The sequence below is a fragment of the Schistocerca serialis genome, chromosome 8, assembly GCF_023864345.2.
Source record: "Schistocerca serialis cubense isolate TAMUIC-IGC-003099 chromosome 8, iqSchSeri2.2, whole genome shotgun sequence".
NCBI classification, from domain to species: Eukaryota; Metazoa; Arthropoda; class Insecta; order Orthoptera; family Acrididae; genus Schistocerca; species Schistocerca serialis.
In genome coordinates this window covers 158,610,067-158,631,342 of record NC_064645.1, presented here as the reverse complement: position 1 = coordinate 158,631,342, position 21,276 = coordinate 158,610,067, and the positions used below count along the sequence as shown (strand labels likewise).

General features: G+C 38.4%; 1 protein-coding gene across 1 annotated transcript in view; it reads left to right on the top strand.

Annotated features, from left to right (window-relative positions):
• The window catches only part of LOC126416560 (pyroglutamylated RF-amide peptide receptor-like), a 153,801-nt gene extending 153,118 nt beyond the window's left edge, over positions 1-683 (top strand). Inside the window, exon 7 of the mRNA XM_050084305.1 lies at positions 21-683. Coding sequence (XP_049940262.1) covers positions 21-60 — 40 coding nt within the window. The 3' untranslated portion in view covers positions 61-683. The remainder of the gene's footprint in view (positions 1-20) is intronic.
• The last annotated feature ends 20,593 nt before the right edge of the window (positions 684-21,276 follow it).

Genomic DNA, 21,276 nt, shown 5'->3' with positions numbered 1-21,276 from the left:
TCTCATATGAACTGTTACAGCTTTGGACGCAGTACCTCTGTAAGCGCAAATCAAAGGTGACATTGGAACCAAGAGCAAGAAGAAGAACTTTAAAGAGTTACAAACTGTACGGAGTCTATCATGTCTACAAAGTAGAACATTTGGTAACATGCAGAGACTTGCATTGACATCGTGATGAAGTGCTAAAAATACTAAGTATTTCAGTTCGTGAATACAGTCTGAAGAATTTCTAGATGTTAAAGTGATTATATAGTAAGTCATACCTGATAAAAGAATAATGGGATAAAAACTGTTACTCTGAAGGATTTCAGTATACTTCTCTGAATAAATAATCAAACAAGAAGGGACTGGCTGTAATTCTGCCACTGCTCTATGATTAGTACTAAACTATTTTAAAGAAAGTACAAGACTTTTTCCATTTACTGTGTTCTTGCTGTGTGTGACTGTATGAAATAAAAGGAGTGTTGGCTTTTTTCTGGAAGGAACAATATAGTATGTTTTGGCTAAATGAGAATCTGTGTTGGTGTATGAAAACATTTTGCTGTTAGTAAATTAAAAGTATATTGACATTTGTTCAGACTTTTATGATGTGTGTTAATGGAGTGCTATCTGTTCCTGATAGAACAAACTATGTACCAGTATCAAATAGTATTAGATAAATGAAACTGTAAATGTTGTCTACTGTATGTGCTTGAGATTGTATTGGCTGTACGAAAATAAATAATTAAAATAAAATAGAGATGTTTGTAATTTACCTGTGTACAGTAACATTTTACATGTTCAAATATTGGTACAGATGGAACTTTTCGACAAATGGCAGTCAAACATAGTATGCTTATTTCCCAAGAAGGGAGTAATGATTCAGTGAAGACTAACTATAAAAATTAATAATGTCAGAATTGATTTAATGGAAATGAGGCATAGAGAAAAGCTTTAAAAAGTCCCCCCCCCCCCCCCCACCACCACCAAATAATACTATTTAGATATCTTACATTGGCAAAGGATTTACTGTATATTGACACTAAACATTATTTTGGAAGTTCTAAATTTAGGTCCAATGATGAAGTAGCCGGAACATGTTACACGAAGTAATTTAATAAATAAAATCTCCTTAAACAGTCTAGAAGGCATAACTTGTGAGATTCATAATAACTGCAGAATCATGTCATAGTTTTTTTTCTTTTCAAACCATTAAATATTTTCCATGTTTCATTTTTCATTGCACCCGTCCCCACTGTGATGTTAGAAATACGTGCCAGTAAGGTGAGACCGGAGCTCAAAACATATGATTTGAACCTAAATGCTAGAGGAAATATCCATCATCAACATTTGCCATGCAGTGCAGAAGAGGTAACAGCACAAAGTTCTTGATGACATAAATGAAAAAAAAATGTAATAGCAATAATTCTGCACCAATGTTACATCATTTTAAATATCAGACAAAAGACAGACATTTTAACTCCAGTTTTGTTTACATCAATAAAAAAATTAAAACAATAATACTGTATCCAAGTTACAACATTTCGCTGGAATAATGTGATTAAGAAGTTACCTCATTTTACTTTTCATTTATCTCTCTTCCTGTGTACATTTTCATTTCGTAACTCTGTCTGTTTAATTCAGTTATTTTCATTTGAAAAAAATTTTCTGATGAATATAAAGGGTTTTCTAATAGCAGCTGTTGCAGCTGTTTATTAAAGTGTTTAAACTTAACTTTTGATTTGGCATTAGTGATGTTTAGAGGTAAACAGTTGTACAACTTTACTGACATGTAACCACTGTTTCTCTCAATTTCAGTTTTGTGAAGCTGGTGTATTCTTAATTTCATCCAGTGTGGGGTGGTGGTGTATCTTTTCATTTTTATTGTATTTATCTGTAAGATCCAAAGCAAGGAACAGAATTTTGGATATGTACAAACTGTAGAAAATTAGAATCTTATATTTTATGAATAGAGACTTGTGGAAGTGTCATTTTTGTATGTTTCCTCTTATCCTAATTGCTCTTTTTTGTAACTTCAGTGTTTTGATTGGATGAGTTGAGTAGGCTCTGATTTCTATATCTTAGCTTGTTACAGCATTGAAGTATGAAAAATACACCATGTGCAGGTCATCTCCACTTATTAGTGGCTTAATTTGTCTGAGAGCAAAAACAGCACTGCTATATTTGTTGCTTGTGGTGGCAATATGATCTGTCCATCCCAAATACCATTGACAGTGACAGTTTTGTACTTTAAACTACTCTTACATCTAGCACTTGCAGTTTGATAAGTTCATTTGTTTTTCTTATGATGTTTCTAAACAGTATTGCATTAGTTTTCTCATAAATGGGAGTTACCCTATTCATTCCAAGCCAGAGACAGTAGTAACTCTATCTCATTTTCCAGTTTCTGCCGTCCTGCCTGTGTTTATCATAGGACTGGACCTATATATCACATTCATAGTCAGTACCAAATACTTTGTAAGTTTGTTTCATACAGCCACAATATTCATCACTATGTTTATTGTATTTATCATTTACCTTCATGTCCCTAAATTGGGTGAGGGAAACTATGTTCTGCAATTGGCAGATATTCCCCCTGTCAAAGAAGTGTCAGGGCTACAGGTCCTAAGTAACTTCATATATAATGCATAAAGATTGTGTTGATTGGAAAAGAAGGTGAAAAACTATCTTGTAAATATGAAGTTAAAGATAATATTAACTGCAAGTTATAAGGCAGAAAACTGAGGAGAAGTATGCAGTGTAGAAGTTACAAATATTGGTATTGCATTGATTGACTTCCGTCAGTTCTTTATAGGACATTTTATACATTATGAGTGAAACACACACAACATTGGTGTAATATTCTACAATATTCATTATTTGTTAAATGAACCAGTTTTTGGCTGTTATGACATCATCAGATACAAAGATAAATATGTGGTGCAGTGAAATTTTGTTGGATCAAAGATTTTGAACTGGTGCATGCACGGATTATCTCAATTTCCAGACATGAAAAATGTTGATGTTAAAATTTGTAATAAAACAAGAGGGATTATTTCATGTAGGATTATTTAAATAAGACAAAATATGTGACAAATTAATTAATGAACTATAGACAAATTACAACAGTTGCACATAGAAGAAATGATTGAGCAATAGACTTTGGTCAAATATTCTAAAGATGTGTCTGAACTAAACAATCTTGTCTTTAATAGGTCATAAATTACAAGCAGATAATATATAATAGTGATATTAAGCTGGTGAGTGAAACAGCTGTGATTATACAAAGTAAAAATTTGTAACACAACAAGAGAAGAGACATTATAATAACTGAAACAAAAGAAACTGGACATGGAAATAAGAATTGTGATTTAAAACATGGCCTGGATGGGATTACAGGTAGTATATGCAGTTAGAAGTGGCAAGTAGGGGAACTGTGTCTGGTCATTCAACACTAAGCTTGGGTTGATGGACATGTGTTTATTAATTTCCATTATTTCATGATAGTCCTTTGTCTTTGCTTTATGGATGTGATTTAATACTACATGTTTTACCTTGCAATTATGGCTTTCTTTAAGCAAGTGGTTCATAAAAGTAGAATCTCCTTTTCTAAGCTTTCAGCTTCTGTAGTGTTCCTTCATGCAGATACATATTGCCTGCCAGACTGACCTGTATAGAATTTGCCACAATTACAAGTTATTTTATATATTGCATTCTTTTCCAAAGCTAGAGTGCTGTCTTTAACATTGGACAAAACGTGTCCAAAAGTCCTGTGCACATAAAATGAGGTTTTTACGTTCCTGGATTTAAGCTTTCTGGCTACATCCAGTGAGATTTTGCTAAGTATGGAATTGTGCACCATTTATTGCATTCTTGATGTGGTGGATCAAGAACAGAGTCAAGAAGAGAGTACACTGGCCGTTTTTGCTTTTTGTGCATTGTGGAGTCCACCGAAGTAGGAAGATAGCCATTTTTTGATACTATTTGTTTGATTTCATTTAATTCAATTTGGAAATCATCTTCACTCATGGTGGATGGCTATTAGGCAATGTATCACAGAATGAGAGGCAGCTTGTTTGTGGGTGTTAAGAATTGGCTGGTATTACTATATCTGAGATGGAAGGTTTCCTATAAATCTTGAAGGTATGAATACAGTCACTGATGTCTATGGTTAGATTTAAATAATTTATGCAGTTACCCCCAATCTCCACTTGAATTTTATACTCTGGGGTTTAGAATGTAGCTGCTGAAGGAATTTTTGAAATTACCTGGTAGTACCTGTCTATAAGCACAACACCTCATCAACATACCTAAACCAGTATCCAAGCCTGGAAAAGTGTGGATTATTTTCCAAAAATTGTGTTTCAAAATTGTCCATAAAGATTTCAGCAGGAACTGGACTGAGAAGGGATCCAAATAACTAGACCATCACCCCTATTCCCATCTTATCTTAGTTAAATAATCCCACATTGCATTACAGTGAAACAGTCCCTATTTTTTTTATTCCTAATTCTAACATTAACATTTTTCATCTCTGGAAGTGGAGATACTCTGTACAAGCAGTAGTTTAAAATCTTCGGTCCTACAAAATTTCAGTGCAACAGATACTTATCTTCATGCTTTATGATGGTGTAACAGCCACAAACCATTTTGTGTAACAAATAATAAATATTGTAGAGTATTACACTAGTGTTGTGTGTTTTTCGTTCCTGAAGTACTGGTATCATGAAAATGTACAAAAATACGCTTGAAACTCATAAGTAATGAGTATTTATTGGGATATGAGATGTGCATGATGAAGATGTGCAAAAAGAAATTCTTAAACATCAAGAGAGACAAAGGAGAGAAGTGATCAGAGTGCTGTAAAGTGATACTGAAATATGAAAAATGAAATATGGAGATCGCCAAGGCAGGTACATAACTGTGTAAGACAGTAGTGCTCGAACTGTGTACAAATATTTATGTTTTGTGGAAACACTAATTAATGTGAATTAGACAAACTGGAAAGAAATATTTTAACAGTGGAGGACAAAATTAATGCATTACACACATTTAAAAATTAAGCAATGAAGAGTCTACGAGAGAGGCAGTTAAAACAGGCAATCTAATAAGGATTCACAATGATAAAATGAAGGGCTTATTTCAATAGTGGTACTAAGTCCATTACCTCCACTTTTCTGTCTATAATGCTTCTGAAATTAATGGTCCAAACAAACAAAAAGAAAGGTTCATCTCTAGCAAGAAGTCATATGCTTGAATATTTCTGGTATCTCAACTGCAGATTTTTCAGCGCTCATTTAACTTTAGGACTCTGTATCTCAGAATGAACAAAATTGGACTTGTACCACTATTGGAATAAGTCCTTCAAATATACCAAGACACAGTTTTCTCTAAGTTAACATTGACAATGTGGCAAATTTTATGTGATACACAAGTACTATTTAACAATATCATAAACAGGTTAGTTGCTACTCACTATCTCGAGCTGCAGATAGGCACAACAAAAAGCCTGTCAGAAAGTGAGCTTTCAGCCAAAGAGGCCTTAATCAAAAATAGATGACATAGATGCACACACACACACACACACACACACACACAAATGCAACTCACACAAACAAGACCCACATTCTCCGGTAGCTGAAGTCAGATAAAGTATTATTTAACATTCATAGCTGCTGAATTATGATTCTGAATTTCTTATGAGACTACATAGTTTTACTGTGGGATTGGAAAAATCTTTTGAAGAGGACATCAACAACAATATAACATGTTGAACTTGATCAAACAGTAACAAGGTAACACTGCTGTAAACGATGTCATGCCACCAGCAGCAAAGGTCTAATATTATCTGCCCTATTGTACCAAATGCAAGAAAACTCTTAACTCAGGTACATTTTGTGTTTTTTTTTATTAAGACGGTCAGTCAACTGTTCATCGACCTTGAGCTTTGATACATGCTATAAAGCAATTTCAGACAGATAATAATGCACACTGAATTTCAGCTGGGCTTAACATATCATAGGCTTATATCATACAGTATTTCATGGATTCATAAGTCATTTGTGCTTCCTTATAGACCTCTTGTTTTATTTTTCTTCTCAGATGAAAGTATAGGGGTGTTTGGGGAGCGTGGAGACTATTTTGTGTTTTGTAAACAACTGATCTCTAAATGTTCTGTTGAGAACTTGGGTGGACATCAGTCGCATTGGTGGCAAACAGATTGCCTCTTGCCCACTGGCATACCTTCCAGTAATTGTGGAAGCATATCAGTTGTGAACTTGAGATACTTGTAGCTGTGTATAGAGCCCCATCAATAACAAAATTTTTGAAAAGACCACACCAAATGTTGACATAGAAAGCTCGTTTTTTATTCATTTCTCTCACCTAGCAAAGATATTCAACTGACCAGTGGTGCATATTGTGAAGAGTGATCTGATCTCAGTTTCTAAATTATGCTTCATCCATAAACAGTCCACCCCTGGTAGCTGAGTGGTCAGCATGACAGAATGTCATACCTAACAGCCCAGGTTTGGTTCCTGGCTGGATCGGAGATTTTCTCCACTCAGGGACTGGGTGTTGTGTTATCCTTATCATCATCATTTCATCCCCATCGACAAGTAAGTTGCCAAAGTGGTGTCAACTCAAAAAACTTGCTCCAGGCGAATGGTCTACCTGAAGGGAGGCCCTAGCCACACGGTATTATTATTATCCATAAAAAAATCTTGCATATTAATGCATCACTTTGCAGTTTTTGTAGAGACCTCTTGGAAAAAGGTAACCTATTTTGAAAGTCACTGCCATGAAACTATGATGGAGAAAACCATGGAAATGGTTAAATGTCTTGGAATGTAGTACATGCAGAATGCTCCCTTGGGTGATCCAGCTTGGACATTCAAACTGCCTCCTAGTTGTACTTGGAGTGTGAGGCACTGCTGCTAAAATGTTAGTTGTATTTCTTTTACCAGTTTCTGTTCTTTTTCATTGGCATTTTTTATTCTTCACACATTCAGTTTGTGTGTGTGTGTGTGTGTGTGTGTGTGTGTGTGTGTGTGCATTGAAGTGTGAATAGTGTCATGAGCACATTGTATGACAATGTAACATCAGAGCACAGACAGATGGGCTTCAAGTGAACAGTAAACACAGGAACCATCCCTGAGTTAAGTTTGCTTATATTTAGTTCACGGGGGTATATTTTTGTGAGACATCTTCTCCTGACAACGGGACAACAGTCCGCAGCATTGTGTGGTGGGACATGCTATTCATCCAGAAAAAAAAAACAAATGTGTTCATGTAAAAACATTATTCAGGTAGTTAGTATGTAGAGATCAAATAACTGTGTGTACGTAGATGTTGAAAGAAGAGCATCAGCAAAGCACAATGGCAATCAAACATCTCCACATACTGTGAAGGGGTTTTTTATGCTTTGGCATCATGGCTTGTCAGAGAGCAGAAGCGAAATGTCATTCTTTTCCGTAATGTTATGAGATTCACTTTGAAAATGTAGTCTAGTTAATAATAGATCCATTCATCCAATGTTATTTAGCAGCAATAAAATACAGAAGAATTCTTTAAAAGGCAGTGAAGTTAGTTCATAGCTTAAGGACTGTAGACTTCTCTCACAGCTCTCACCACTCTGCAAGCAGAAACAAAGTCGCACGGCGAGAGACGGTGGCAGTGCATAGCAGCTCCACAGCATCAAGAAACTACGAGAAGATGACTGTAAGAAAATAGCCAAGCTAAAAGTTTATGAGCTGCATCGGGGTGACAGATCTTTAAAATGTAACTCTGAAAACTGTAAATGCAGTAACAGGAAACAACTGCAATGGGACATAAAAATTTATATATCTCCACAAAAGCAGTTTAGGTTTAAGAATGCCATGAAATCTTTCAGTCCTGTAGCATTCCAAGATTGTGTTGAAGATAATGTATGACTGCTGTTATTAAACCAAGTACAGTACTCAAACATGCTAGCCAATATTCATAAAGAATGTACATACTTGCAACTGTGCTTTAATTGTAGCTGGTGCAGATGATGTACACTGCAATAAGCAGTTCACCAGTGTAATTCTCACACATCTGTGCTTGAGATACAACTTGGAAGACTGATCTGTGTCAGGAACTTGAGAAGATTAGCACAGAGTTCAAAAATATAATGCTACTAGAGACCCATAATATGAGAAAAAATCATTTGACAGCACTGGGATTGCATCTTAATCTATCTGGCAGAAACAGACTCCCATCAGTCATAGGCAAAGATGTGAATGAAGCTTATTGGTCATTTGTATATTCTATAGATCAAATTGTGACCTCCCACTACAATGCAAAATTACAGTACATCTCTACAGTGGAAAATATGGGAACACGCTGGCAATTTAAACTAGCTGTAGAGATTTTTTCTTCTTTTTTAGGTGAATACAGTGATTTATACCTCACTATGTTCAATATTTTTCTCTCCCTCTAGTACACACACACACAAACACACACACACACACACACACACACACACACACACACACACACACACACACAAAAATCATACTACTACACATTCAGAAATCTTTCTACTGAGTAGAATGAGCTGTCAAGCAGATGTGGTTTCAGTTTCTGTTTGAAGTTAATTATATTTTCCATTAAATCTTGTAAATCTCTAGGTAAATGGTCAAAGACAAAGAGTTTCAAAAAATAGCCAGTGATTGCCCTAAAAGAGTCTGACAAAGGAAACTAGTGAAATAGTCCAGCTCCAGTCCACTACTAAAAACCTGTAAGGAAGTCTTCATTCACAGGTGAAAGTTCATTCCAGTGCCAGCATAGATCAGTTCCAGTTTAAAGGTTTCAGACAAGCAGAATATCACACTGTTTTACCATAACAGTCAAGGCTGTTCTACAAGCTGGACCTACTCACAGTGAATACAGAAGAATCAGAAGGTATAAACTGTGTCCACATTCCCAGTTCAAGAGAACATCACATCAAGGCTGGCACTGAAACACTTCCTATTCTTGACTGGTTTACCTACTTCTTATTACAGGAAGCATATGGGTAAAGAAATATTTGCTATTTATGCAAATAAAATCATGCATTAATTATGACAACTGAATATAAAAATTTTGTGTGGAGTTAAATTCAACTGATACTATGGTTGCATACAAAGCATATTGTGGTAATTTTAATAAGCTTGTTAAACACTTTCTGACAATTAGTCAAATCTGAGCAAAACAATGACCATCACTGAGAGTTAATAGCATTGGATGGTAAAGCACAACTGAATTATTTTTAAAGAATATTGTCGTAATAGAAGCTCAGCAGTAACGTGGTGTAGTGGTTATGACACTAAACTGTTGAATGGGAGGTCGTGAGTTCAAAACTCACTTGAACTGTACCGTTTTAATTTCTATATTCGGTTTGAGTACATTCTAGAAGTGTCCACAAATGTCAAGACTCATTGTACTGGAATGTTCTGTAGTTGTATATATAATGTATGTGTCCTGGCTGGAGGCAGTTCGCTCCACGCTCTTGTATGTGCAAGTGCTGAATAAACCTTTGTTACATGAAGTTAGTGTCCATCATTCATCTAATCACACCTTCTTCTACATGACATTATTCTAGTGGAGACGCTAGGTATAGGAACTTGTGATAGCGCACATTATCGGCGACACAGTGGCTCCCATCAGGTCACAACAGAGCTGCCGTTTACATGGCAAGAATCCCGAGTTTGAGCCATATTCAACAGATTGCAATCTACCGGAGACAGAAGAAGAAGAGGATGTTATGATGACAGCAACTGTGTGCCACCACATGAGACATCCTTCCAGGTTCTCTGGTGATGATAGCCAAGTTCCAAACAATTGCCTGAAGGTATATTAGCTTATAGCCAAATTTAACGAATGGGATGACACCGTGTGTTTGGCTAACATATTTTTCTACTTGGAGGGTACTGCCAAGCAATGGTATGAGAACAACGAGGAGAAGTTCACAAGCTGCAAAATATTCCAGGTGGAACTGTGCAAGTACTTCAACAACACACAACGACAGAAATGCAAGGCTAAAGATAAATTTAAGTGCAGGGCACAGCGTCCAGGAGAAACTACAGCATCCTACATTCAAGAAGTCTTGGAGCTGTGTAAAACAGTGGACCCTAGAATGAAGGAGTAGGATAAGGTTGCACATCTCATGAAGGGTGTTGCTGAGGACATGTATCAAGCCCTACTCCTGAAGGCAGTTTCGATAGCAGATGACTTCATAAAATGGTGCCAATATATCGAGAAAATGCATCAAAAAAGAATTACTTGCAAGAAGTTTGAATGGCTTCCAAATGTTGTATTGATGTCTGTGATGGAGGAAGCAACTGATTTCACAAGTATTCTTCATCAGATAGTAAGAGAGGAAGTTCAGATGGCACTTAGACTGCACAGTGAGCAAAAAACCGAGACACTTCAAGAGGTCATAAGGGAGGAAGTGGAACAGACATTGAAGCCAATCTCTCATCCTTCATTTCCCTTTAAAAAGTCAAGACCCAGGTGGAGTTATGTTTCTACAATGCCATATGAGGAACCTGTTTGGGCACCAAGGAAAACTGACATCTGGAGGACCCAGGATAACCAGCCAGTATGTTTCCACTGCAGACAACCAGGACATGTGGTGCACTATTGTTGAAAAAGGCAGCGGATATTTGATGACGCCTGGCCCAGAAGACAGCAGATCAATCTTAGCTGACGCCAACTCCGGGATGATGAAGATGAACAAGAAGATTTGGGAGCAGGATGACATAGGTCACCATCGCCACAAGCTAGCCACTGGAGAGGATGCTCCCCAACACGCCTATCAAGGTCTCCATCACAGTTTAGAAGATCTATTTGATCACCTAGCTGCTGCAACCTGGAAAACTAAAGGGTGTGACCTTCCATGGAGGTGAGGCTGGCAAAGAGAAAAATTCTCCGATGTCGATCATTACAAAAATGATAGGAAACTATGTCAATATCCTCATGGATGTCCAACCAGCCCAAGCTCTTGTGGACTCTGGAGCATCATATTCAGTCATTTCGGAGAAGTACCGTTGCCAGTTGCAGAAAACCATACTCATTGACAGCAAAACATCTCTCCTGAAGGTGGCTACTGGAAAATATGTAAAACCTACAAGAAGATGTGGGTACAAGTGGCCATACACAGCCCTTAGAATTCATCATCTTACAAGAGTGTAGTCATCATGTCATCTTGGATGGAACTTTTTGAAAGCTTCTCAGGAAATTATCAATTGTGGTCGCTTGAAGATTATGCTAGACAAGATGAGATACTGTGGACGGGAAGATGTGCATCCGATTGCGGGGAGACTATATGTGCTGGATGAAGTGATCATTCCTGCAGTCAGTGCTAGAAAGATAATTGTCATGTGTCATTCCATGTATCAACCAATGGATCTTTTAGTCAAATGTAAGAGAAGCATACCACTGAAGATTAACTTGGTCATCCCAGCCTCTGTCATCTTGTTTAAGAACGGATTCGGTGAATTGTGGATAGTTAACAATCGCGGAGAACTGCAGATCCTTCCAAGATGTGTGTGAGTAGCAAACACTGAGCAGTTAATTGAAGAACACCTGAGCATCATAGAAACCTCCCATGCTGAGTCTGTGGGCAAAATTAGCACTACCACTATGAGACAAGATCTTCTAGCTTGACTATCACCAGATCTCACTAAGGAACAAAGGAAGAAGCTACTTGCCAGTCTTCAAGAGTTATCTGAATGCTTCAATCCACAGGCGAAGAGAGAATTAGACAAATTGATGGTGAAGCACTGGATTAGCACTGGAGACCATCAACCAATAAGCCAGAGAGCATACCTTGTGTCAGCAACAGAACATCTAATAATTCGATACGAGGCAGAGAAAATGATGAAGAATGACATCATTCAGCCTTCACAGAGCACATTGTTGTCACCAGTGGTCCTCATCAGGAAGAAGGATGGCAGTTGGCGCTTTTGAGTTGATTACAGGAAGCTTAACAAGATAACTAAAAAGGACGTTTACCCTCTTCCACAAATTGACAATACACTAGATTGTCTGAAGGGGGCTAAGTTTTTCTCAACCATGCACATGTACTTGGGATACTGGCAAATCGAAGTAGATGAGGCTGATTGTGAGAAAAGTGCATTCATCACCCCTGAGGGCCTGTACGAGTTTAAGGTAATGCTGTTTGGTTTTTGTAAAGCACCAGCAACTTTTGAATGGATGATGAATAATCTTCTAAGGCACCTGAAGTGGACGATGTGTCTTTGTTATTTAGATGACATTATAGTGTTCTCAGAGACATTTGATGAACATATAAAAAGACTGAGGGCCATTCTTCAGTGTCTCCAACAAGGTGGACTGAAACTTAAGCCAAGAAAGTGTCTCTCTGCAGCAAAAGAAATCAAAATATTTGGACACCTTGTGTCAAACAAAGTTGTGCGGCTGGACCCAGAAAAGGTGAGATCTATAACGGAATTTCCTATTCCTAAAAGTATTAGAGATGTGAGAAGCTTCCTCTGATTATGTTCTTATAACCGTTGTTTTATCAAAGACTTTTTTATCAAAGCCACGCCACTCTAAGAGTTGTTAAAAGCCAATACTAAATTTATGTGGGGTGGTGGTTATGATACTAAACTGTTGAATGTAAGTTCATGAGTTCAAAACTCACTTGAACTGAACCATTTTAATTTCTATATTCAGTTCGAGTACATTCTAGAAGTGTCCACAAATGTCAAGATTCATTGTACTGGAATGTTCTGTAGCTGTATATATACTGTATGTGTTCTGGCCAGAGGCAGTTTGCCCTGCGCTCTTGTATGTGCAAGTGCTGAATAAACCTTCGTTAAGTGAAGTTAGTGTCTGTCGTTCATCTAATCACACCTTCTTCTACATGACAATATTGCTTAGCTTTGGGGGATGAGTTAATTATTTCCTGAGTATGATATTCATAACTAATAACCCAAAATGTTTTTGATGATCTATTTATTAACTGTGTTAGCACCAGATTTTTGTACCACTGTTCACTTTTTACTTCCAAAACACTATAGTATATTTCATCACAATCTCACAAACTAAACCTGACTCATGTTACTCCATACTACTACTTCATAATAACTGCTGCTACTAACTCACACTCTGAATTCTCTTTCCATTTGCATAATTGCTAAAAATAACTGACAGAAAAAAATGCAACCCCCACAAAAAAAACATTCATTTAGGGTAATGAAATTTCAGGAATACATTTGTCTAGGTAAGATATTTAAGTGATGAACATTGTAAGACCACAGATTAATGTAAGTACGAGATAAGCCATTTCAAATACGAAATTCTGGTACATTAATAACCAGTGTAACCAACAGAATGTTGAATGCAAGTATGCAAATGTGATTGCATCGTGTTGTATGGGATTGGGTGTCAGTTTTTGGGATGGAGTTCCACACCTCTTGCACTTGGTCAGCCAAAACAGTAATGGTTAATGCTGTTTGTGGACATAGCTGGTGTTGTCATCTGATGATGTCCCAAATATACTTGATCGGAGACAGATATGATCATTGAGCATACCAAGACAACACGTCAACAATCTGTAGAGTATGTCAAAGTTACAACAGCGGTAGGCAGGCAAGCATTTACTATTGGAAAATACCCCTTGGAATGCTGTTTATGAATAGCAGCACAACAGGTAAAATCACCAGTCTGACAAATAAATTTGGTCACGGTGCATGGGATAACCACAAGAGTGTGCTCCTCCTGTTGTATAAAACCACACCCCAGACCATAACTCCAGGTGTAGGTCCAATGCATCTGGCATGCAGATAAGCTGGTTGCAGGCCCTCAAATGGACTCCTTCTAACCAGCACATGGCCATCATTGGCACCAAGGCACAACCAGCTCTCATGAGAAATCACAACAAACCTCCACCCAGCCCTCAAATGAATCTTACTTGACACCACTGAAGTTGCAAATGGCAGTGGTTTTGAGTCAGTGGAAAGCACACTGCAGGGCACGTGGCTTGGAGCTGGTCTTGAAGTAACCCAGTTGTAACAGTTTGTTGTGTCACTATTGTGCCAGCAGCTGCTACAAATGGGGTACAATGTGTGTGTGTGTGTGTGTGTGTGTGTGCGTGTTTTTTTTTTTTTTTTTTTTTTAATCTCATTTTGTTCCTTTGTGTTCGTTTCATCTGCTCAGGGCAGATGTCGTAAGACATCCGGTTAAGTTCGTTGTTGATCGATTAACTCAGTTTATTTATTACAGGGGGCAGCTAACCCTCCGACCAAACATGCTGAGCTACCACGCCGGCGATTTTTTTTTTTTTTTTTTTCTTTCGTTTTCGTTCTTTGTATCTGCTCTGGTCAGACATCAGAAGACACCCATTTCAGTTTGTTGTTGATCTAGTAACTCAGTTCTTTTATTACAGAGGCCAGCTAGCCCTCTGACCAAACACGCTGAGCTACCGTGCCGGCATGTGTTAGAGCCATACTTCGAACATGATGGTCTTCCCTCTCAATAGAGCACATGGCCCTCTGGAGCCCAGTCTTGTTGCTATCATACATTCTTGTGACCACACCTGCTAGCAGTCATTGCAATGGCTACATTCCTGCCAAGTATTTCTGCCATATGACAGAAGGAACATCCAGCTTCTTGTAGCCCTGTTACAAGACTTTGTTCAAACCCAATGAGGTGCTGATAATGGCATCTTAATCACCTTAAAGCCATTCATGACTAACATTAACTCACCACATCCAGTCTCAAAGGTACCTAGTGCTCATGACCACTACAGCATGTATTTAAAGCAAACCTAATTTGTGTCCTCGTAATGGCACTACTAGTGCTACTCTTATGCAGCTGGTGTAATTTTGAATAGACATCATTTTTCAGATGTAGAAGCATGCCTACCAACTTTCATTTATGTCTCACAACTCCTTTTGGCTCTGCAATTTTCTTTCCATCAGTGTATTTATTAATGTCGAGATTAATACAATGTACATCTATGAATAATGTAGGTAGGAAGTGAGGTAATGTGTGTGCACTGTGTTGCTGACACTGCTGTACATTGGAAGCACTTGTACACACAGCTATTATTCAGAGCGAACTGCTGACCAAAGATAGCACTGTGTTGGAGATATGCCCCATTGACCACAGAGTTTGCTAAGACAATTGATGGTTGAGTCATCACAGCAACAATCCTCCTCCCCTCCTCACACCTTTCCAGTGAGTGTCGAGTGCTGGGATGTGGGAGTATAAGGTAGCCATAAGTTGCTGTAGATGACATCATCTTCATGCAGATACATGTGATCACCCATGGTGGGGCTGTCTGCTTGTGCAGGGCAAAGCTGCACCATTTCTTGTTGCAGTGATAAGGAGATCATGATGTATCAGTCCTCGATCAGTCGTCGCATCTTAATATAGGTGATACTGTGTAAGGTGAGGAGGGAGATGGTGTGGTCAACCAAGAAAGTGTGATGGTTTTTCTATGTTGGAGTGGGGTGTGTGGGTGGAGCAGGGACGTGGTCTGTGAAGGCAGTGATGTCATAGCAGTAATTGTATCAAAGTCAGTTTGCATACACTGAAGTTGAAGTTGTTTCTTAGAAGCTGTGATGGTACAGGCTCCATCAACTGACACTCATAATGTAATCATGCCTGGATCAATCTCATGGGGGAGTTTGTAGCTGCATCTGAATTGTATAGGCTGTTCCAATGGTGGCTCACCAAGCATGGGCACCCTTGTGTGCCCATTTATTCAACCAAAGGCAGGCACAAGTTTCATAGGCACCTCATTAGGCAGTGCTATTGTACTACATGTTTGCACTTTGTGGTGAGCATAGCTATAGTAATGACATCTCAAAATAGCCCACTGCTCTTTTCCCTCTGTTGGGAAGAACAATTCTTATTTGTTGAACAAGATGAGTTACCTCAATGCCTAGTATGCCATAAGATGCTTACTACAATGAAAAAGTACAATATCTGGTGTCACTATGTGTCCCTTCATACTGCAAAGTTCGATGACATTGACAGTGATGCCAGGAAGCAGCTTGTTGCCACACTGAAGGGAAAGAACAGCAACAAGCAATTTTGAGGCAGAGAAAAGTCATAACATAGACTTTCTGTGTGTTATTTACAAGTGTCAGTTTCAATCTTTACATAATTTTATTCAGTTAATTTTAGACAGCTGCACAATGAGCAAGCTACAAAGTTGCACAAGTTATTGCAAAAACTGATGTTCCATTTTCAATGGGGCCCCTGTTCACATCCTGTTTGCTGGCTGTTGCAGAGGCTTAAGGAACATCGAAGGAGTTTGAGTCTGCAAGCAAACAATTTCTGATTGGATCCAAGACATCGGTGCAGATCTGGAAAACCAACTGAAAGAGAGACGTCAGACTTTCATCGTTTATTCATTAGCACTTGATGAAACTACCAATGTAACAGACTGTAACAGACTATGCAGAGCTTGCTAAATCTACATCTACATTGATACTCTGCAAATCACAGTTAAGTGCCTGGCAGAGGTTTCATAAAATCACCTTCACAATATTTATCTATTATTCCAGTCTCAAACAGTGCACGCGAAAAACAAACACCTATATCTTTAAGTGCAAGCCCTCATTTCCATTATTTTATCGTGATGATCATTTGTCCCTATGTAGGTTGGCATCAACGAAATATTTTCACATTTGGAGGAGAAAGTTAGTGATTTAAATTTCATGAGAAGATTCTGTCACAACAAGAAATGCCTTTGGTTTAAAGATGTTCACCTCACAGCCTATATCATTTCAGTGACAATCTGTCCCCTATATCATGATAATACAAAATGTGCTGCCCTTCTTTGAACTCACTTGATGTACTTCATTAACCTTATCTGGTAGAATCCCACACCATGCAGCAGTACTCTAAAAGAGGATGGACAGTTATAGTGTAGGCAGTCTTTTTAATAGATCTGTTACATTTTCTAAGTGCCCTGCCAATAAAACACGGCCTATGGTTTGCTTTTCCCACAACATTTTATATGTGCTCTTTCCAATTTAAGTGTTTCATAGTTGTAATTCCTAAGTATTTAGTTGAATTTATGGCCTTTAAATTTGACTTATTTATCATGTAACTGAAATTTAATGGATTCTTTTTAGCACTCAGGTTTTTGAGGAACTATTACATGTTATATACATGGATTACGCAATTACAAGTCAAGATCTATCCAAGGTAGTATGTGAATCGATTGAAAATGTGTTTGCCATGGGACAGGCTTTGTTTTGTGGTGATGGTTGGGAGTCAGCAAGGATTTGAGTCTCATATGAAGGAAAAAATTAAGACCAAATTTAGGAAAGACTTATTGAGTATACACTGTTTTATCCACTAGGAGGTCCATTGTGCAAAAAGTGAGCAATATGGTGATTTCATGAAGGCTGTGGTTCAATGTGTGAATTTCTTAAGATGACATGGTATCATTCACCAACAGTTCAAGGGATTTTTGCAAGGCCTTGAAGCAGCATATAGTGTCATACCCTATCATTTTGCAATATGATGGCTTGGTAGAGGCAAAGTGCTTCATGTATTTTTTACCATTCAGAAGGAAATTGCACTATTTATGGAAATGAAAGGAGAGACACTACCAACAGTCAATGACGACAATGGGTTATAGACTTGGGATTTGTCACTGATATCATGGAACATGTAAATCACTTAAATATATCACTTCAAGGAAAGGGTCTGCTTATTCCTAGCATGTATGACAAAAATAAATGGATTCATGGACAAACTATGTCAGTCTGAAAGGCAGCTACATGGAATTTAAGATTTTTCAAAAGCCGTTCTTTGCTTCAATTACCTCCAGATTCGTGCTTCATGGCTTATCAACAAATGTTGTGTGACTCCATCAGTGTTTCCAGATCAGGCTTAAAGACCTACATAACCTTGAAAATGAATTCAAATTATTTAGCACATCATTTTCCAATGCACCTGATATTGTGCCTTTGTAAATGCAGTTAGAACTCATTGCTTTGCAAAATTGCACTCTGCTCAATGACATATTGCACCACAAGCAATTTGTTAACATGATACCAGACATTCATGCAGAAGAGCTTCAAAAGCTACACAGGAATGCAGCTAACATTATTTCTATGTTTGGCTCTATATGTTTTTATGAACAACTGTTTTCCATTATGAAGAGGATAAAAATTGCAGCTCCCAGCTCCATGACCATACACTGAAGAGCAGTCTGTGTCTTGCAGCAGCGTGAAGCCTTGCGCCAAATATTCCCTCTCATGTAACACAGAAAGAAATACCTTGTTTCACAAACATAATAAAATATTGCTACTTTTCACGTTGACTGAATTTTTCTGTTAGACCCATTTTGGTCATAGTCTCCTTATAACATACAATGTTGACTTGTCACATGCAACCCATTTACTCATTCCTGTAAGTGTGCAGCAGACTGTGCTTCAATAATGAGAAAGTCATCGAGTAGTTTTACCATTGGAAATGCTGCATATTGAGCCTGTCGTGAATTTGTTCCTCTTGTCTGATGTAGCCAATTCACTGACATTGTCACTGGTGGTGTGCAAATTGGCATCTGCGTGGGTGGTAGCATTGCCAGCTGTACCAGTGGTATCTTGTAGGATCCATGTAGACTTGTGAAGATTCACTGTAACAGTTGCAGTTTAACATGGATTAGAGTATTGGAGGTTTTGTCTCCTGGTTTTATCACTCTGTGGGAGCTGAAGCAATGCCACCTGGACTACAGGCCTGCAAGCACCCTCTTGACGTCACAAACCGATAATGAGCTACAACATATAGATTTCAGGAGTTTCAGGTCTGAAATTGCATCTTCTCCTAAATAGCCCTGTAATAAACTAAGATTTATACCTTTACATAAAATAATGGAACAAAACTGCTCCACGATTTGTGAGCATGTAAAATTGTTTTGCCAATGTTCTGCATATATGTAGCAGTAGGCCCGAAGACAAACTGTAATTTTAGTTTCATTCTTTCTCTCACACCTTCAGAATTTACCTTTTCTTAGAGTAAAAAATGAGTCATATGCAACAAACAAATGTTTCTCTTTTACAGTCAAGGAACAGGGCTCCTAAAATAAAAATTTATTTTCCAAGTTGTTTTAGTAAATTTTTATCCTTTGAAATATGGTGACTGCACGAGAAACTCACACCATTCAATGTCTTCTGAGACAATGTTCACTAAACCAAGAAACATTACAAAGATCTTTTATTCCCCTGATTTTCCAAGTCTGTAGAAAATAAATCTGGACTTTTTCATGAAAACATAACATGCATGATATGTAAGAAAGACGTTCTTCTCAAATAACTAAAGGTAACTGAAAAATAAAAAGGTAATTCTATAGCTGTATTATGTGGAACAAAACACCATTTGTAAGTTATATGTTGAACAGATGGGCGTAAAATGACAATAGTCAGTATTAAATTACTGTAGGCATTACACGTGATACAGAAACCAAAAAGGGACCTCTTGACGAAAATTTTGGATTTTGATTTGTTGTGATTCTTATGTTAAACATTATATTTTGAACAGTTTGTAAGAGAAATAGATTTCTATCTCTAAATTCGAGTGATTTATGTCGAGTTGAATATTTCTGATGCAAAAGAGATGTTCTGAGATAGTTCATTTGAAAGTTTCATATTATTACCATTGTTTACTTGGACATATTTAAGAAACAAATTCTGCATGTATGTTACATTAAATGCCCTTTTGCCTTTTTCAAATGCTACAAAGTTCTGTAAGTTAACAGCAGATATTATGTTGTTAACTTCCAGCTTACAGCAAGTAAATTGCCCTCCCTCCTCCCCACCCCCATTATCTAGATAGGGTACCTGGATCAGGTCCATGTCCTACTCTTGTCTTCCTGGAAGATGAATCAGCATGGTAGTTGTCCCTTTATTGTGTTGCAGGCTTACCTGCAACACTTGAAGCCTCCAACTTGTTGCAACTGTTGCTACCAATGTCTTTCATTATCCTGATTGCAACCTGTGAGAACACTAAGTACAATGTCAGATTCTCTTCTCACATTAACATCAAGGATTTTTTGCCAGGCTCCAGGATGTTGCCCTGGGCCGCGGTCACATTGGAACACCCAACGCGAGCGTTTTGGCACCTCTGGAGCCTGTAGCATCGCCTGGGATCTCTGATGCCACTGCACCCTTGGATTTGGATGTCCTTGCCAGTCTACATGTGCCTGACGGTGATTGGTGAACCGTGGAGGGGTCACGAATCACTGGACAAAAGGTGAAAGTTGGTGCTGGCCACAAGCCTGTACCCTTATGCCTCTGTAACAGGTTTGAGGCACTGCCCACTGCTGAATGTACTTCTGAGCCAGCAAGGGCAGCCTTGCCTGTTGCGGCAGGGGCTGGTCTTCCTGAGAGGTCCAGACAAGCGCACAGGGTGGGATTGCTTGTCACTGGGAGCTTCTATGTTAGGCGGGTGATAGAGCCCCTTAGGGATATGGCAGCTAAGGATGGGAAGAAAGCCAATGTGCACTCCATGTGCATACTGGAGGGAGTCATCCAAGATGTGGAAAGGGTCCTTCCAGATGCCATGAAGGGTACAGGGTGCAGCCAACTGCAGGTGGTGGCTCATGTCAGCACTAATGACGTGTGTCACTATGGATCGGAAGAGATTCTCTCTGGTTTCCGGCAGCTATATGAGTTTGTGAAGACCGCCAGTCTTGCTAGTGAGATGAAGGTGGAGCTCACCATCTGCAGCATCGTCAACAGAACCAATTGCAAAGCTTTGGTACAGAACTGAGTGGAGGGTCTGAATCAGAGGCTCAGATGGTTCTGCAACCGTGTAGGCTGCAGATTCCTGGACTTGCACCATAGGATGGTGGGGTTTTGGGTTCTGCTAAATAGGTCAGGTGTCAACTACACACAGGAGGCAGCTACATGGGTAGCAGGGGCTGCGTGGCATAGACTGGGCGGTTTTTTAGGTTAGACAGTCTCAGAAAAGATAAAAAAAGGGCTCCAGTCTCAAAGGGTACAGGGCAAAGAAATGACGAGAATCGACCAAGCAACCATTGGTATTGTAGATGTAAATTGTCGTAGCTATTTTGGAAAGTACCAGAACTTCAAGTGCTGATAGAAAGCTCAGAAACTGAAATCTTTATAGGAACAGAAAGCTGGGTAAAGCCAGAGATCAATTCTGCGGAAATTTTTACAGAGGTGCAAACTATGTTCAGGAAGGATAGATTAAATAAAGTAGGTGGTGGTGTGTTTGTGTCTGTTGATAGTAGTTTATCTTGTAGTGAAGTTGAAATAGATAGTTCCTGCGAATTACTATGGG